Source organism: Malaclemys terrapin, chromosome 15, assembly GCF_027887155.1.
Source record: "Malaclemys terrapin pileata isolate rMalTer1 chromosome 15, rMalTer1.hap1, whole genome shotgun sequence".
In the NCBI taxonomy this organism is placed as follows: Eukaryota; Metazoa; Chordata; order Testudines; family Emydidae; genus Malaclemys; species Malaclemys terrapin.
Genome location: NC_071519.1, coordinates 27449368 through 27464650, shown reverse-complemented (window position 1 = coordinate 27464650; position 15283 = coordinate 27449368). Strand labels below are relative to the sequence as shown.

The following is a 15283-nucleotide window of genomic DNA, read 5'->3' as shown; positions in this document are numbered from 1 at the left end:
TTACCAGTCTATCATCACTGCACATGACCTGTCTGTTGGGAACACCTGTGGCCTACATGAACAAATCACAATGTCAAAGGGACCCTATCCAAAGATGGAAGGCCATAGCATGCCACAATACCTCAGTACTGTGTGCTTGACCACTCAGCCTGTCCTTGCTTTTGCATATGGTTATTTTGTTTACAGAGCACAAAATAACCACCTGGTTAAAGCAGGGGATTGGAACTCCTGCTGACTTACTGTGGGACTTGGAGCAATTCCCTAGACCTTTCTGTGCCTCCATTTTCCCGCAAGTAAAATGGGGAAGATTATCGCTGCTATGAAGAAAGAGGATCATGCAGTGGTTAGAGCACTAGCTGGAACTTGGGAGAGATGGAGGTTCAATTTCTTGATCTGTCACTGACTCCCTGTGTGACCCTGAGCAAATCCTTTAGCCTTTCTGTGCCTCAGTTTCCCATCTGTACAATGGAGATAATAGCATTGCCATGGGAGGACAAACGCATTAAAGACTGTGAGACACTCAGATATTAGGATGATGGGGACCAGATAAGTACCTTAGATTGATACATGGGAGCGAGGGGAGGCATATTGTGAGGTTTAATTCATTTGCATTTGCAAAGGGCTTTGAAAGCTTCAGATGAAAGGTGCTGGAGCATTGCCATGTGTTAGCTAATAATCATTGCTTCAACATAAGGAAAGCTGGAATCCTATAAATAGGCCGGCATCTTTCCAGAGGCCAGATCCTGTGGCCAATCTGTATATGTAAGTCCCTTTCCACGATCAGGGAGAGCTACAGAGCTCGTGATTTTTCCTCCCAACTCCAAAAGTAGCCGTGCTCCAGCAGGGCTGGCAAAGGAAGGCCCAGCCAGCTCCGTGCCTGGAGCCCCATCGCCTGCTCCCCTCTAGCTAGGTCCGTAGATGCTTTGGGTTAGGGTTTAGAAAGCTGACACTTTCCCATGCCACTTGTGCTCTTGGCTGTCAGACTCCGTGACATGAGGTGCAGCTGACAGCGGATTCTTTCTTGGCTGCTCCTCCTTCTTGTATTCCATTCTGGACAGAGAATGAGCTAGAATCAGGTCTCCGCAAACTGTGCAGGGGACAGATAGTGCTGGCTCCTCTTTGGAGAATGACAGACAAACCCCCAGCTTACCAAAGGAGTTACTGACCCCTTAGGAGGGTCTAAGTGGGCTACACCAGGGACCCTTCTCAGCTTGGTGAGGACTCTTAGCATAATCTGTGCCCATGCTTGCCTTTCATACCTGCTGAGTTTCACAGGTGCGTTATGTGGCAGGAATCCAGAGTTCGCTGAGCTGATTTGCATGCTAATGCCCATGGTGCCCTCTCAGGTATCTCTTAGTGCTGCTGGTGCCTGAGCTGAATACAAGGTCTGCCGTTGCTTGTGGGTGCAGAGAGCTTTTTTCCTAGAGAGGATACAAGGAAGGCATTTCTCAGTCGTGGCCTCAGCACTGTTCTGAGTGGGGATACATTGTAATGCTAACATACCAGGCAGCTCACTTGGTGGGGCACACATACTAAGCGATCATGGCATTCATATTAACGCCTGTTGGTCCCCCGCATTCACTGCTATGTCTAATAACACAACTCCGCACTCAGATTGCACTTTACAAGTGAAATCTTGGCCCCGTTGAAGTCAGTAGGAGTTTTGCCAATGACTTTATTGGAGCCAGGATTTCACCCTATATGTTCAAAATGCTGTACAGACATTACCTCAGTAATCTTAGGTAAGTATCATTAGCCCCTTTTTACGCATGAGGCACAGAAGCGTGAAGTGGCTTGCCAATTCTGCGCATTACGTCAGCGGCGCAGCTGGGGTTAAAACCCTGAATTCTGCACTCTAACCAGCAGGCTGCAGTGCCTCTGTATCGCTGATTACTGTTTGCTCAGATTGGTTTTGGTGCCAGTTGCATTGGTTTTGCACTGTACAGACACTTCTGCTTTGGACCCTTAGCGCTTTGTGCTAGGCACTGTACAAACACAATGAGGTCCTAGTCTGTCATTGGGACTCTGATAATACAATTAATAATAGTATCTTAGAAACACCTGCTTTTTTGTGCTTTAATCATTCCAACAGTCCCTTGATCTGTTTATGTATTCCTATTTTTATTAAATTGCACCAAAAAAACATCCCACCTGAAGTGTTCTGGGCTCCCTTGTCTATCTTGTAAAAACACACAGATAAATTAACAGACCCATCAATTATACCAGATCAGACCAAATAACCCAGAGACAGCATAAATATAACAAACATTCATCAGCTTTCTCCGTGCAATCCCTGCCAGAGTCTTGTACCATCACTAGTTGCCACCATCACCTATTCAGGGACCTTGGGTTTCTTTCACCTTCTTTTGCAGTATGGGGTGTGGATCACCTGCTGGGATCATCTGGGCCTGACTCACTTAATCAACATTCTGCCACTCCACGGGCCTTGGGCATTGGTGGCACCTTGGTCTCTCCTGTTCTCTGCCAGGGGCACACAACAATTTAGGACTGAAATGCTTTGGTTTATCAAAAGTCCTGGGGCTCAATATAAGGGTATCTGGGTGAAATGTAATGGTCTATGACAGGGGTGGGCAAACTATGGCCCAAGGGCCACATCCAGCCCGTCAGACATTTTAATCCAGCCCTCCCACCGGGGAGCAGGGTGTAGGGCTTGCCCCGTTCCGGCCCTCCAGTCAGGGAGCGGGGTCAGGGGCTTGCCTGACTCCACACATACCGTGGCTCCGCACAGCTCCCGGAGGAAGCGGGATGTCCCTCCTTCGGCTCCTACACGTAGGGGCAGCCAGGGGGCTCCACACGCTGCCCCCGCAGCTCCCATTTGCTGGGAACCATGGCCAATGGGAGCAGCAGGGTCGGTGCCAGCGGACAGAACTGCCTGGCCCCGCCTCCGCGTAGGAGCCGGAGGGGGGACATGCCACTGTTCCTGGGAGCTGCTTGAGGTTAGCACCACCTGGAGCCTGCACCCCTGACCTCCTCCCATGCCTCAACCCCCTGCCCCAGCCTTGATCCCCCTCCTGTCCTCTGAACCCCATGGTCCCAGCCCGGAGCACCCTCCTGCACCCCAAACCCTCATTCCCAGCCTCAACCCAGAACCCACACGCCCAGCCAGAGCTCTCCCCCCCTGCACCCTAACCCCCTGCCCCAGCCCGGAGCCCCCTCCTGTGCACTGAACTCCTCATTTCTGGACCCACCACAGAGCCCGCACCCCAACCCCCAATTTCATGAGCATTCATGGCCCGCCATACAATTTCCATACCTAGATGTGGCCCTTGAACCAAAAAGTTTGTCCACCCGGGTCTATGATATCCAGGTGGTCAGATTAGAGTATCTAATGATCCCTTCTGGCTTTAAACTGTATAACACTATGAAATATCAGGTAGCTGATGGCAAGTTAGACCCTGCAGTGTGCTGGAAGCTCAACTGTTTATTCAGTGTCTGTGTGACAAGGTGGACGAGGTAATATATTTTATTGGACCAACTTTGTGTGGCTTGAAAGCTTGTCTCTCTCTTCAACAGAAGTTGGTCCAATAAAAATATCTCACCCACCTTGTCTCTCTAATATCCTGGGACCAACATGGCTACAGCTACACTGGATATTTGCTGGGTAAAATTCATCCGCAGTGCAAATAAACAGCACAAGATTTTTGCATGTTTCAGGGAATTACCTGAAAAGCTCTTCCCTTTAGCTGTTAATGGTTAGCCAGGAAAGCAGGAAAAATCTTAAACAAAACAGTTAAAGTCCATTTTGTCCCATGATCATCTCAAGGTGAGCTCAGAAACCAACCAAAAATTAGCAGATATGTGCTGGTATTTATTGATTTGGGTTTTTTTATTTTGCAATCTGATTTTGTTAAATCAAAAGCGAATCAAGGGATATCTGCGGGCTAGTGATATTATATTTAAATGCTTATAGTCTCGTGATGCCTATTTGAAAAGTAGCGTGAGAGTGCATTAGGCCTGGATAATTTACAGAGACCCACAAAATGATTCATGAAGCTCTTATGTGAAATCTGAGGTCATAGTGAATTGTTACTTTAAATTAATGGTTTAGTGAGAAGCTGCTTTGAGCTGATCGGTTGGGGATAGCTGTGAGTGAAGTTGGATTTTAAAGTTATTAGATAAATATCTGAGAGCTGCCACTACTGTGCATTTATATTATAGCATCACATTTTAAAAGGCTCAATACTGCAAGGTGCTCAGAGCCCTCAAAATCTCCATGTATGTCTACACTGCATCTGACAGCGAGCCTCCCAGCCTGGGTCCACAGATCAGTGCTAGCTGGACTCATGCTAGCATGCTAAAAATAGTTGTGTAGATGGTGCTCTGAACCGCCTCCTCCCAGCCCCAAAGTTATAGAACCCAGGCTCCAGCGTGAGCTACAGCATCGATACTGCTGTTTTTAGTGTGCTAGCACAAGCCCCACTACCACAAGTCAGTGGCGTTGGGCTGGGAGATTCATTCTCAGATGCAGAATAGACATGCCCACACTGATGTCGATGGAAGTGGAGGGCCTTCAGTATCAATCCGGATTGAGCCCCTCTGCTGCTCTGGAGCTCAAATTCGGATGATATGTCTAACGAGATTTTCACCTTTAACTCCCCTCGTAATCCCCAGCCGAAATGAAAGTTCTTCTCTCAACACTTATTACAGCTCCCCATCTATTTCTCATTATTAAATCATGAAATTGGCCAAAAATGTTTAAATTAAGTGAAAGGAAGAGAGATTTGTGAGAAAATTGAAGTCTCTCGGAGGAATTGAAGAATAATCCCCAAGGGTAAAGGAAGATGTGATTGTCAAACCAATAAGCAAATGGATATAAAAGCTACAAAAAAGAAGTAAAGAGCCACAGATGTTTAAATTTTTGCCAAAAATGATTAAACAACACTAAAAATGAATCATTTCAATATTTAGATGACAATTTGGAGGCAGCATCATCCAGTGGATATTAAACGCGTACTGACTCTGCCACTGACTCCCTGTGTGACCTTGAGCAACTCACCTCACCTCTCTGTACCTCAGTTTTCCCATCTGTAAATTTGGGATAATGAGATTTACCAACTTTTTTGAAATGCGTTTGGATCCATAGATTTAAAGGTGTTAACTATTATTTTTATTGGCTGGGAATGTGTATAAGGCACCCAAATACTACTGGGCTTGGGTGCCTCATTCCCATAGGTCCCAACCATTCTTATTAAGTGAAATTAAATATGGTACAGTAAAGTTGGGCATAAGCCATGGGATATGAATCTTGAGCCAAACTTTCTCCGGGTTTGGGGATGTTTGCATCCAGAGTACTGGTTCATCTTTAAAATGTGTCAGAATAATGAAATAAGGATTAAGCTGGTCTTTCACCCAGCATGAATGTATTACTGATGAATGGTGCAGGACTAATGCCCTATTGAGTGAAGCCTACTTTCCATTCACAGAATAGTTATACTACAGGTAAACAGCAGTGCAACCTTCCCCCATATTTACCCACCAACAGGGTCCTCAACCATTAAAGGAAATGTGAAGAGGTGAATTTAGTTCCCATAACCTATTTGGTCCTTGAGTTCTCTGCTGAGACTGTCAGCGAAGGGGTGCACATAGTGCCGGGTGTGGTTTTGTGATGTGGATACCTGTCTACTAGGGATTGGATTGAAACCCACCAAACTCTTTTCACATGGACCACGAGACAGACAACAGATAAGCACTTTCAATCACTACCAGGTTGGGCTGAATTCAAACTGGCAGATAGAGGTGAAAGACTATATCCCATTTACAATTCTCCGAGTTATGTAGTACCCATTAAAGCAGACTTGTATTTAGCCAAGGGAATGCATTGGTCATAATCTCACACTCACAGTCTTGACCCAGTAGAGGTCAACAAGGAAATCTATTATGTCCAGTTGAATCTGTAACTCTAGAATGCAGCAATTAAAATGAATTTGGTATTGAAATGCCATCTCATGGCACAAGTTATGAGCTAAGGTACATTCTTACTCTTTGTGTACTAGTGATTGAATAGCTTAGGTAACCTGTGCAAAAACATGGGGGTTGTTAGAAGAAGACTGCATATTCTGAATGCATCTGGGTTCTTTATCTTACTAAAACAGATGAGGAGGTGGGAAGCAAAGCAAACAGAGACAAAGCACTCTCAGGAATGTATAAAAGGAAGCAAATAAGCCATTCAGAGGAATGTAGATAAGTGTTTCTTCTCTGTTAAAGAGAAAACCAGCCCTGTGAAAGCTGAGTGTATATTTTGGAGTATTGATAGCATGGCTTCTAACACTGCACATTGCCATGGTAACAAATCCACGGCTCTGACTTCATGGGTATGACACATACCTAAACTTCAGGGAGACACTGGGGATACAACTCAGACCATGTGAAAGCACAGGCCCATACTGACAGCAACTGTGGTAACTGACCGGACACTGACAGGATAGTAACCTTTTGTAACCCTGAATGAAGACAGGTGACTGGGACCAGGAAATCGATATACTTCTTACCAGCCTTTTTTTATTACAGTTGCAAACCGAATATTTTATTTTAAAAGCCTTCCTGCATGAATGAAGGCCCAGCAACGAGCAGAGGTGGGGAATCAGAGAACGAGGCTGAACCAAAGGGTGGCAATAGGCAGGACCAGTTCTGAACTAGCTTAATGCAGCTATTAGCCCAAAGAGATCACAATAGATCTGATATAATTAGCTGGCCCCCATCACTGCAATATCTAAATGCTGCACGTCTTTAATGTATTTGCCCTCGCAATGACGCTGTGAAGAAGGGAAGTAGTATTACCCCCATTTCAATAATAGAGAAACAGGCACAGAGAAACTAAGTGACTTCCTCAAAGTCACACAGGAAGTCTGTAGTAGAGATGTGGGTTTCTCGCGGCCCAGGTTAGCGCTGTACACGCTAGACTGGCCTTCCTTCCATCCATCTAGACAGCATCCATAATGATACTACTGTGTTCAATTGTCTTGGTGGGCTATGGATGGGTGCCTATTTGTAACAGTAGTATTGTGCTGGTGATGCTGGAGAGGTGCAGAGCTGCTGATGCCTCATGGAAAGATTTTGACCCATTTAATTTCACCATCCTTGATGTAACTCTACTGACAAATTTCCTCCACTGATGACTTGTAGCAGAGGTGAAATCCCTCATTTTAGACAGTTTCTATTTCTTATCGTCTAGTATCACTGAGGATGTTTGTGGGAAATCAGGAAGATTTGTTGCCAACAAGTTTATCCAGTGCTGCTGCTTTATCCTCTACGTATCTTATCATACTCTCTTGTGACATCATGGCCAGTCACATGCAGAGAGGAGCCATGACCGTGATATTAAGCAGCAGAAGCAGACAAACTTGTAAATGATGGCTGGGCTTTCCTGCAAGCCTCTGTAAGTATTAGGTGAAAGGTGGGGTGGAAAGGCAGTGCAGTATCTAAAACACCTTTACCCAAACTGCCTGTGGATTAGGTTTCAGGTTTGTGGAACAAAACTCCACCCCTGTAGCTCTTTTTCCCCCTTTTATATAGTTCCTCGTTTGTATATTTTTTCTAAATTTGGAATACAATATCAGTGAGCTAGCAATAACTTTTTCTCCATAGAATACTTTTTTCTGTTTCCCTGGGGCAACAGCAGCAGTGTATTGTATGACTGTATTTACAGCAGGACATGTAAGGGAGGTTGTGGAATCTCCATCTCTGGAGATATTTAAGAGTAGGTTAGATAAATGTCTATCAGGGATGGTCTAGGCAGTATTTGGTCCTGCCATGCGGGCAGGGGACTGGACTCGATGACCTCTCGAGGTCCCTTCCAGTCCTAGAATCTATGAATCTATGACTGTATTGGTTACAGACGAGTGTGAGTGCACAATTTGGGTCTGGAGCTAAGTGTTCCCCCAGCTTAAGTGGGTTCAGATCCCAGACTCTATTTTGGCCCCGTCTCTAGCATGTCCACACAGCTTTTTCAAATAATTTTCCAAAGAAGGAGTGTGATGATGCATAGCCACAGCCTCATGCTACTGTGTCCCAGCCTGACGAGGCAACATGAGGGTGGGCATTATGCCATGCTAATGGGATGCCCCCTGTCTGTTGTCACCATGGTGCAGCGTGAGGATGTGATGTCAGTGTGAGGATGAGGGATACCAACATTGTATTTCAAAAATAAAGGACTCCTTTCTTAGCACCCCTCCTCCAAATATCATCATCATCAATAACAACAGTAATAGTGAATAATAAGCAGGATTCAGTCACCTACCTGCGCCAGGGGTATTTCTTGCTGTTTGTTGCAGGGCTCAGCTTGTTGTACAGCGATGATGCAACACAGCAGCTTGGGTCACAGCTCCCTGTCATTCTATGATGTCACCCCGTGGGACTGTGATGTCATGGGGTATGACGTCACTGCCGCACTGTGATGCTGCCCCATTCACGGGGGGGGGGGGTCTGGGCCGGCGGGAGGGGGGCCGAGGATGCCCCAAATAAGACTTCCGGGCCAGGGGAGCGCAATGCATGCCGGACTAGGCAGACTGGCCCCAGCTAGGCCCCGAAGCCTCACCGTCTCCATGGTAACCTCCCTTTTTTTCCCCCCTCTCCCCACCCGCACGTTGCTCACGTGACCCGCGCAGCGGGCGCTCACGTGATGTTTGGTTGCCGAGACGCTGTTTCCGGGTCAGGCCTCAGTGCAGGACGCGGCGTCGGGGCGGGGGAAGAGCGGGGCCGGGTGAGAGCCGGGGGCGAGATTGGGAAGCCGGGGCCTGCGCGTCCCAACCCCCCCGGGGTGTGGGGTCCCCAGTGTCCCGCAGGGCGCCCCGTGGCGCTGGGGCTCTGAGTGGCCGAGCCGTCCAGGGCATCCTCGCAGCGGGCGGGGGCTGCGCTGCCCTGGCCCAGGGCACTGCGCCCCGGGTCCCCCCCCGGGCTGTGCCCAGGGCTCCTGCGAGGTGCGGGGGAAGGGCACTGGCTGCACCACCCTGCGGGAGAGGGGTCGCTGCCCCCCCGGGTCCTCAGGCGGGCTGAGGGTGCTGTGGCCCTGATGGGCGCGGGGGGGGGGGGATGCGGAGTGACTCTGGATCCGGTGATTCCTGACTCTGGCGAAGGCCGGGGCCTGGGCGGGTTGTGAGAGAAACAGGGAAGGCTTTTCTTCGGACCTTCTGTGAAACGCCTTTAATGCCCGGTTGCACCTTGAGAGTTCAAATATAAGCCAGTTTCATTTAGATGCATCTTTGTTTCCCCCCCCCCCCCCCCCCCCGAGGCTGAGCACCACTAGTCAAGTGCATGACTGTCCTAGATATTGGCTTATTTTCACTACATCATGGAGAAGAAAAAGTGATGCATGTGATTTAAAAAAAAAAAAAAAAGGTCTGAGGTTCAGTTAAACTCAGCTGTGTATTAACTTCTTACCGGTTTTGGCTGTACCTAATATGTGCTATAATAATCTGCACTTCTCCCACTTTAGAATCAGAAATGTGGGACAGGAAGGAACCTCGAAAGGTCATCTAGTCCATTTCCTGCACCCCCCTTGCTGAGGCAGGGTTAAGTATATCTGGACCGTCCCTGACAGGTGTCTAACTAGTTCATAAAACCCCCAAAAGGATATGAATTCCACCACCTCCCTTGGTAACCTGTTTCAGCAACAAGCTTTTTAACTATAAGAATAGTTCATCTTAATATCCAACCTACATCTCCCTTGCTGCAAACTAAGGTGACTACTTGTTCTAGCCTTGGTGGACACAGAGAAAAATTGATCACCATTCTCTTTATAATAACCTTTTATGTATTTGAAAACTCAGCCTTCAGTTAAACTAAACATGCTCATTTCTTTCAACTTTTCCTCATGGATCGTGTTTTCTAAACTTCTTATCACTTTTGTTGCTCTCTTCTGCACTCTCTCCAATTTGTCCACATCTTCCTTAAAGTGTAGTGCACCAAACTGGGACATGGTACTCCAGCTGGGGCCTCACCAGTGCTGAGTAGAGTGGATGGAACAGTTACCTGCTGTGTCTTATATATGATACTCTTGCTAATACATCTCAGAATGACATTTGCCTTTTTTTCCCACAACAGCATCACATTGTAGACTCTTATTCAATTTGTGATCCTATATAACCACTGCATCCTCTTCTGTAGTACTGCTGCCTAGCCAGTTATTTTCTATGGTATTTTATCTTTGTGCATTTGAGGTTTTTCACCTGAAGTGCAGTACTTTGCACTTGTCATTCCTGAATATCATCTTATTGATTTCAGGCCAGTTCTCCAGTTTATCAAGATAAATTTGAATTTTAATCTTGTCTTTGAAAGTGCTTGCAAATCCTCCCACTTTGGTGTCATCTGCAAGCTTTATAACCATACTCTCCACTCCTTCATCCAAATTGCTAATGAAAGTATTGAATAGTGCCAGACAGGACAGATCTCTGAAGGGCCCCACTTAATATGACTTGCCAGTTTTACAGTGAACTATGATAGCTACTTGGTCTTTCAACCATTTATCACCCACCTTATAGTAATTTAATCTAGACCATTTTTCCCAAGGTTACTTCTGAGAATTTCATGTGGGACTGCACCAAGAACCTTACTGAAGTCCATATATATATATGGACACATATATATATATACACACATATATAATATAAAATCACCCCTACTGCTTTCCCCCTATCTACTAGGCTGGTTACACAGGCAAAGAAGGAAATTACATTGGTTTGATATGATTTGTTCTTGACAAATCCAGTTGGCTATTATCATGTTTTTGTTCTCTAGGTTTGAACAACTTGCTTGTTGCTCCCTCCCTCCAAAGATTTCAATATACTTTATAACATTTAACTAAAGAAACCTGTGTGCCTTAGATCACTGGAAATGAAAGCATTAAAGTCTGATATACATTTTGCTTCCCTTGGTTTGTCTTTTTTTGTATTTCATTGGCTGGGATGAGTCAGTTTCACTCTGGTTACTAGTCAGTTTCACTTTCAGGGTCTTTTACACTTAGCATATAGTTATTGGTTGAGTTCACAACACATTAGAGCAGGGGTAGGCAACCTATGGTACGCGTGCTAAAGGCGACATGGGAGCTGATTTTCAGTGGCACTCTCAGTGCCTGGGTCCAGGCCACTGGTCTGGGGGGCTCTGCATTTTAATTTAATTTTAAATGAAGCTTCTTAAACATTTTAAAAACCTTATTTACTTTACATACAACAATAGTTTAGTTACATATTATAGACTTAGAAAAAGACCTTCTAAAAACGTTAAAATGTATTACTGATATGCGAAACCTTAAATTAGAGTGAATAAATGAAGTCTCAGCACACTACTTCTGAAAGGTTGCCGATCTCTGCTTTAGAGGAAGGTTTAAATCCAGAAAAACACTTTTCATTGACATTTTAAAAATATCATGGGTACCTTTTCAGAGTAGGTTTTGTAGTTATTTCCACATTAACACTTAAAAAAAAAATCTGAATTTTGGATCTAAAACTAGACGTTCTTTTAATCAGCTGTGTAAAAATGCTCACAGTGCAAATTATCATGTCATGCCATTGTATGTGTGAGACATGCTTTGAAAAGACCATATGTTGTCCTTGCATTTTCTGTGAACCCTTTATTATTAACCCTGACTATTTTGCCATATTGATGCATACTTGCATGGTAGAACAGTGGTGCGGCTTTGGAAAATGCATCTAGAATGATTATGACTAGTGTTAACCGTTCAGAAATGGAATCGATTGGAATTGGGAAAGATGCATTTTGAATTGGGAAAGTTAGTCAGACCCTAAGCTTGCTGTCCTCTGGAGACAAAATTGGTTTACTAAGCAAAAAATTCAGTATGAAACGTGTGTGAAATATTTCTGATGTTTTCTTTTCCAGTGTTGTATTGAGGTGACTTTCTCATGTGGAATTTACCAATCGATGTTAGCTCAGTGCATGAACAGCGGTGGAGTTGACTAAAAAGCAAAGTAAAGGAGAGAGCGCTTTATGGGTGAGTGAATTTCTTTTGTTTAAAAACTTAGAATTTTAAAAGGTCCAACACAGAAGGTCTGAATGCATGTTTGGAAGCAAATTTCTGTCTCTTCTGAGTGACTGAGCTACAAGTGTATGTTAAGATCAGGGCATTTCAGCCCAAAGCCTTGATTGTTAGCATGTATCATCCCTGCAGCATATTGTGCATTTCAACATGAAATGTATTTTTTGAGAGAGAGGGACCCTTCCTTGAGTGTTGCCATTCACAAGCACTACACATTGTACCACTCAGATGAAGCTGCCGCGGGGGAAGGAGTGTGCGCCAAATGAGTGATCAGCCTCATGTGGCGAGAGTACTTAAAAAGAAAAAGTGGAGGGGGACAAAGTGGCAAACTCTTACACAAATGCCATGGGGGCTTTAATGTCCCCACAAATGGAATTTCAGCAAAAGATACTTTTATTCCCATTATATGTTGTGTTGTACTATGTACGAAAATCATTCCCAGAGAGTAGTTATCAGTGGTTCATAGTCCTGCTGGAAAGGCATAACGAGTGGGGTCCTGCAGGGCTCAGTTCTGGGTCCGGTTCTGTTCAATATCTTCATCGATGGTTTAGATAATGGCATAGAGCAGAGGTAGGCAAACTACGGCCCGCGGGCCACAGCCCGTGGGACCATCCTGTCTGGCCCTTGAGCTCCTGGCCAAGGAGGCTAGCTCCCAGCCCCACCCCTGTCAGGGAGCAGGGGTGTGGATAGGGGTTGGGGCAGTCAGGGGACAGGGAGCGGGGGTGGGGAGGATGGATGGGGGTGTGCCCCACGGGGGGCGGTTAGGGGCAGGAGGTTCCGGGAGGGGGCGGTCAGGGGACAAGGAGTGGGGGGGTTGGATGGGTCAGAGGTTCAGAGGGGAGCAGTCAGGGATGGGAGGGGGCGGGGCCAGGCTGTTTGCGGAGACACAGCCTTCCCTACCCAGCCCTCCATACAGTTTTGGAACCACGATGTGGCCCTCAGGCCAAAAAGTTTGCCCACCCCAGCATAGAGAGTACACTTATAAAGTTTGCGGATGATACCAAGCTGTGAGGGGTTGCAAATGATTTGGAAGATAGGGTTAAATTTCAAAATGATCTGGACAAACTGGAGAAATGGTCTGAAGTAGGTAGGATGAAATTCAATAAGGACAAATGCAAAGTACTCCACTTAGGAAGGAACAATCAGTTGCACACATAGAAAATGGGAAATGACTGCCTAGGAAGGAAGTACTGCGTAAAGGTATCTGGGGGTCATAGTGGATCATAAGCTAAATATGAGTCAACAGTGTAATGCTGTTACATCCCAGAATGATGTTTGCTTTTTTTGTATTAGTAGGAGTATTGTAAGCAAGACACGAGAAGTAATTCTTCCGCTCTGCTCCGCGCTGATTAGGCCTCAACTGGAGTATTGTGTCCAATTCTGGGTACCACATTTCAGGAAAGATGTGAACAAATTGGGGAAAGTCCAGAGAAGAGCAACAAAAATGATTAAAGGTCTAGAAAACATGGCCTATGAGGGAAGATTGAAAAAATTGGGTTGTTTAGTCTGGAGAAGAGAAGACTGAGAGGGGATACAACAGTTTTCAAGTACATAAAAGGTTGTTACAAAGAGGAGGGAGAAAAATTGTTCTTAACCTCTGAGGATAGGACAAGAAGCAATGGGCTTAAATTGCAGCAAGGGTGGTTTAGGTTGGACATTAGGAAAAACTTCCTAACTGTCAGAGTTGTTAAGCACTGGAATAAATTGCCTAGGGAAGTGGTGGAATCTCCATCATTGGCGATTTTTAAGAGCAGATTAGACATACGCCTGTTAGGGACGGTCTAGATAATACTTAGTCCTACCTTGAGTGCAGGAGACTGGACTAGATGACCTCTCGAGGTCCCTTCCAGTTCTATGCTTCTGTAGCACAAAGCTTCTGAATCCCTACCGAGCATAACTTATCTTGTATAGAATGGTGGTGGTAGGTTTGGGTCGTCTCACTGTTTGATATTTAATTCCTTTCTGATAGAGGTACTCTAACAATTTGTGACCAGAGATTAATCATCCAAGGAAAAGCAAAGTCATGGTCTCCAAGCAGATCATTCACAGCAGAGGGGAAATCTATGGAGCAGATGTTTTCCTTTTCCTTTCATAATCTTCCATTCATCTCCACCTATAGTGGATCTAAGGAAGAGTTAATTGCAGTGGGGATGGGACATAGACACAGTCTTCTGGTTAGGTAGAGGGAAGGCAGATTCTTGGAGCTGCCAGATTGATGAAGAGAGATGTACAAGCCTGAGTTGACCTTTCTGTCGGTAATAGAAAATAGTTAATTATTTATACCTTACTTGGAAAACTCAGACACCAGTGGCCCAATTTTGAACTCATTTATGCTTGTTCGACGGCATTTCAGGGAATTTAGGAGAATAATTTTAGGCAGCTTTTGTATGATAGGATTTCTTTTTGGGGGGAACTTTATAGCCCGGGTCCTGAAAACATCATAATAATTCCTAGTCCTTATTGTTTTTCATTAATAGATCTCAAATTGCTTTAAAATGGAGCTCAGTATCATTTCTCCATTTTTTACAATTAGGGAAACTGAGGCACGGGAAGGTGACGTGACTTGCCCAAGTTCTTCGAGAGGCAGAGCCAGGAATAGAACCCAGATCTCCTGAGTTCCAGTCCAGTGCTCTAAATGCTAGACCAGTGTCTTGACGTGGTTCATCAAGTTGACTTTAGGCAGTGCCGTATTCTTTGTTGGATTTGCCTTGTTTAGCAATCACAACAGCTGGCTACTTGGTTTTTGGTTAAGTTTAGCCATGATGAAAACTTGCCGTTGCTCAGCTTTTTCCTCACCCTGCATGCAGTTACGAGAAGCATTTGCAGACGCTTTGAAAGGATGAGATGGCAGTGTTTCTTTTAAAAAGACAAAGTCCTGAAACAAACAGGATGTCCTCAGAGACTTCAGAGAGGAAAATAATCCTTAGCACTTCTGTATTGTTCAACATCTTCAAAGCGCTAAGTCACTGTAGACCTGTGCCCTGGGCTGTTAAAATCACTAGTCTTTCTGGATTTCTCCTCATCCAAGATGCCTTGCAGGCTACATTTTAGGATGCGGCGGCTGTATTGAGCCCATGTGCTGTGCAGTTCCCTTCACTTAATGAAACACAATTTCTTTTTATCATAAATATTATGAAATGTTCAGAGCCCTGGGTAAGAAATTAGGACAGATGAGCTAACTTCTATCTGGGGTACTTGTAGAATGCCAGTCACCATAGTATCTAGGCACTGTTCAACTGCCAGCCGACATTTGATACTATTCTGTAAAGGTCAGCA

At 45.3% G+C, this 15283-nt stretch overlaps 1 protein-coding gene and 1 long non-coding RNA gene across 4 annotated transcripts in view; one reads left to right on the top strand and one right to left on the bottom strand.

Moving 5' to 3' along the window:
• LOC128823170 (uncharacterized) overlaps window positions 1-8379 on the bottom strand; it is a 35068-nt gene extending 26689 nt beyond the window's left edge. Inside the window, exons 1-2 of the long non-coding RNA XR_008441697.1 lie at window positions 8258-8379; window positions 1260-1421 (exon numbers count right to left, since the gene is read on the bottom strand). This is a non-coding gene — a long non-coding RNA (uncharacterized LOC128823170). The remainder of the gene's footprint in view (window positions 1-1259; window positions 1422-8257) is intronic.
• A 149-nt stretch (window positions 8380-8528) lies between these two features.
• The window catches only part of LOC128823166 (tubulin-specific chaperone cofactor E-like protein), a 96877-nt gene continuing 90122 nt past the window's right edge, over window positions 8529-15283 (top strand). For 2 of the 3 annotated variants that reach the window (XM_054005289.1, XM_054005286.1), the window contains exons 1-2: window positions 8655-8719; window positions 11851-11962. In XM_054005289.1, the coding sequence (XP_053861264.1) occupies window positions 11959-11962 (4 nt within the window). In that variant the 5' untranslated portion in view covers window positions 8655-8719; window positions 11851-11958. Of the gene's footprint in view, window positions 8565-8654; window positions 8720-11850; window positions 11963-15283 lie in introns of those variants that run through there. The other variant, XM_054005287.1, reaches the window with a different exon arrangement.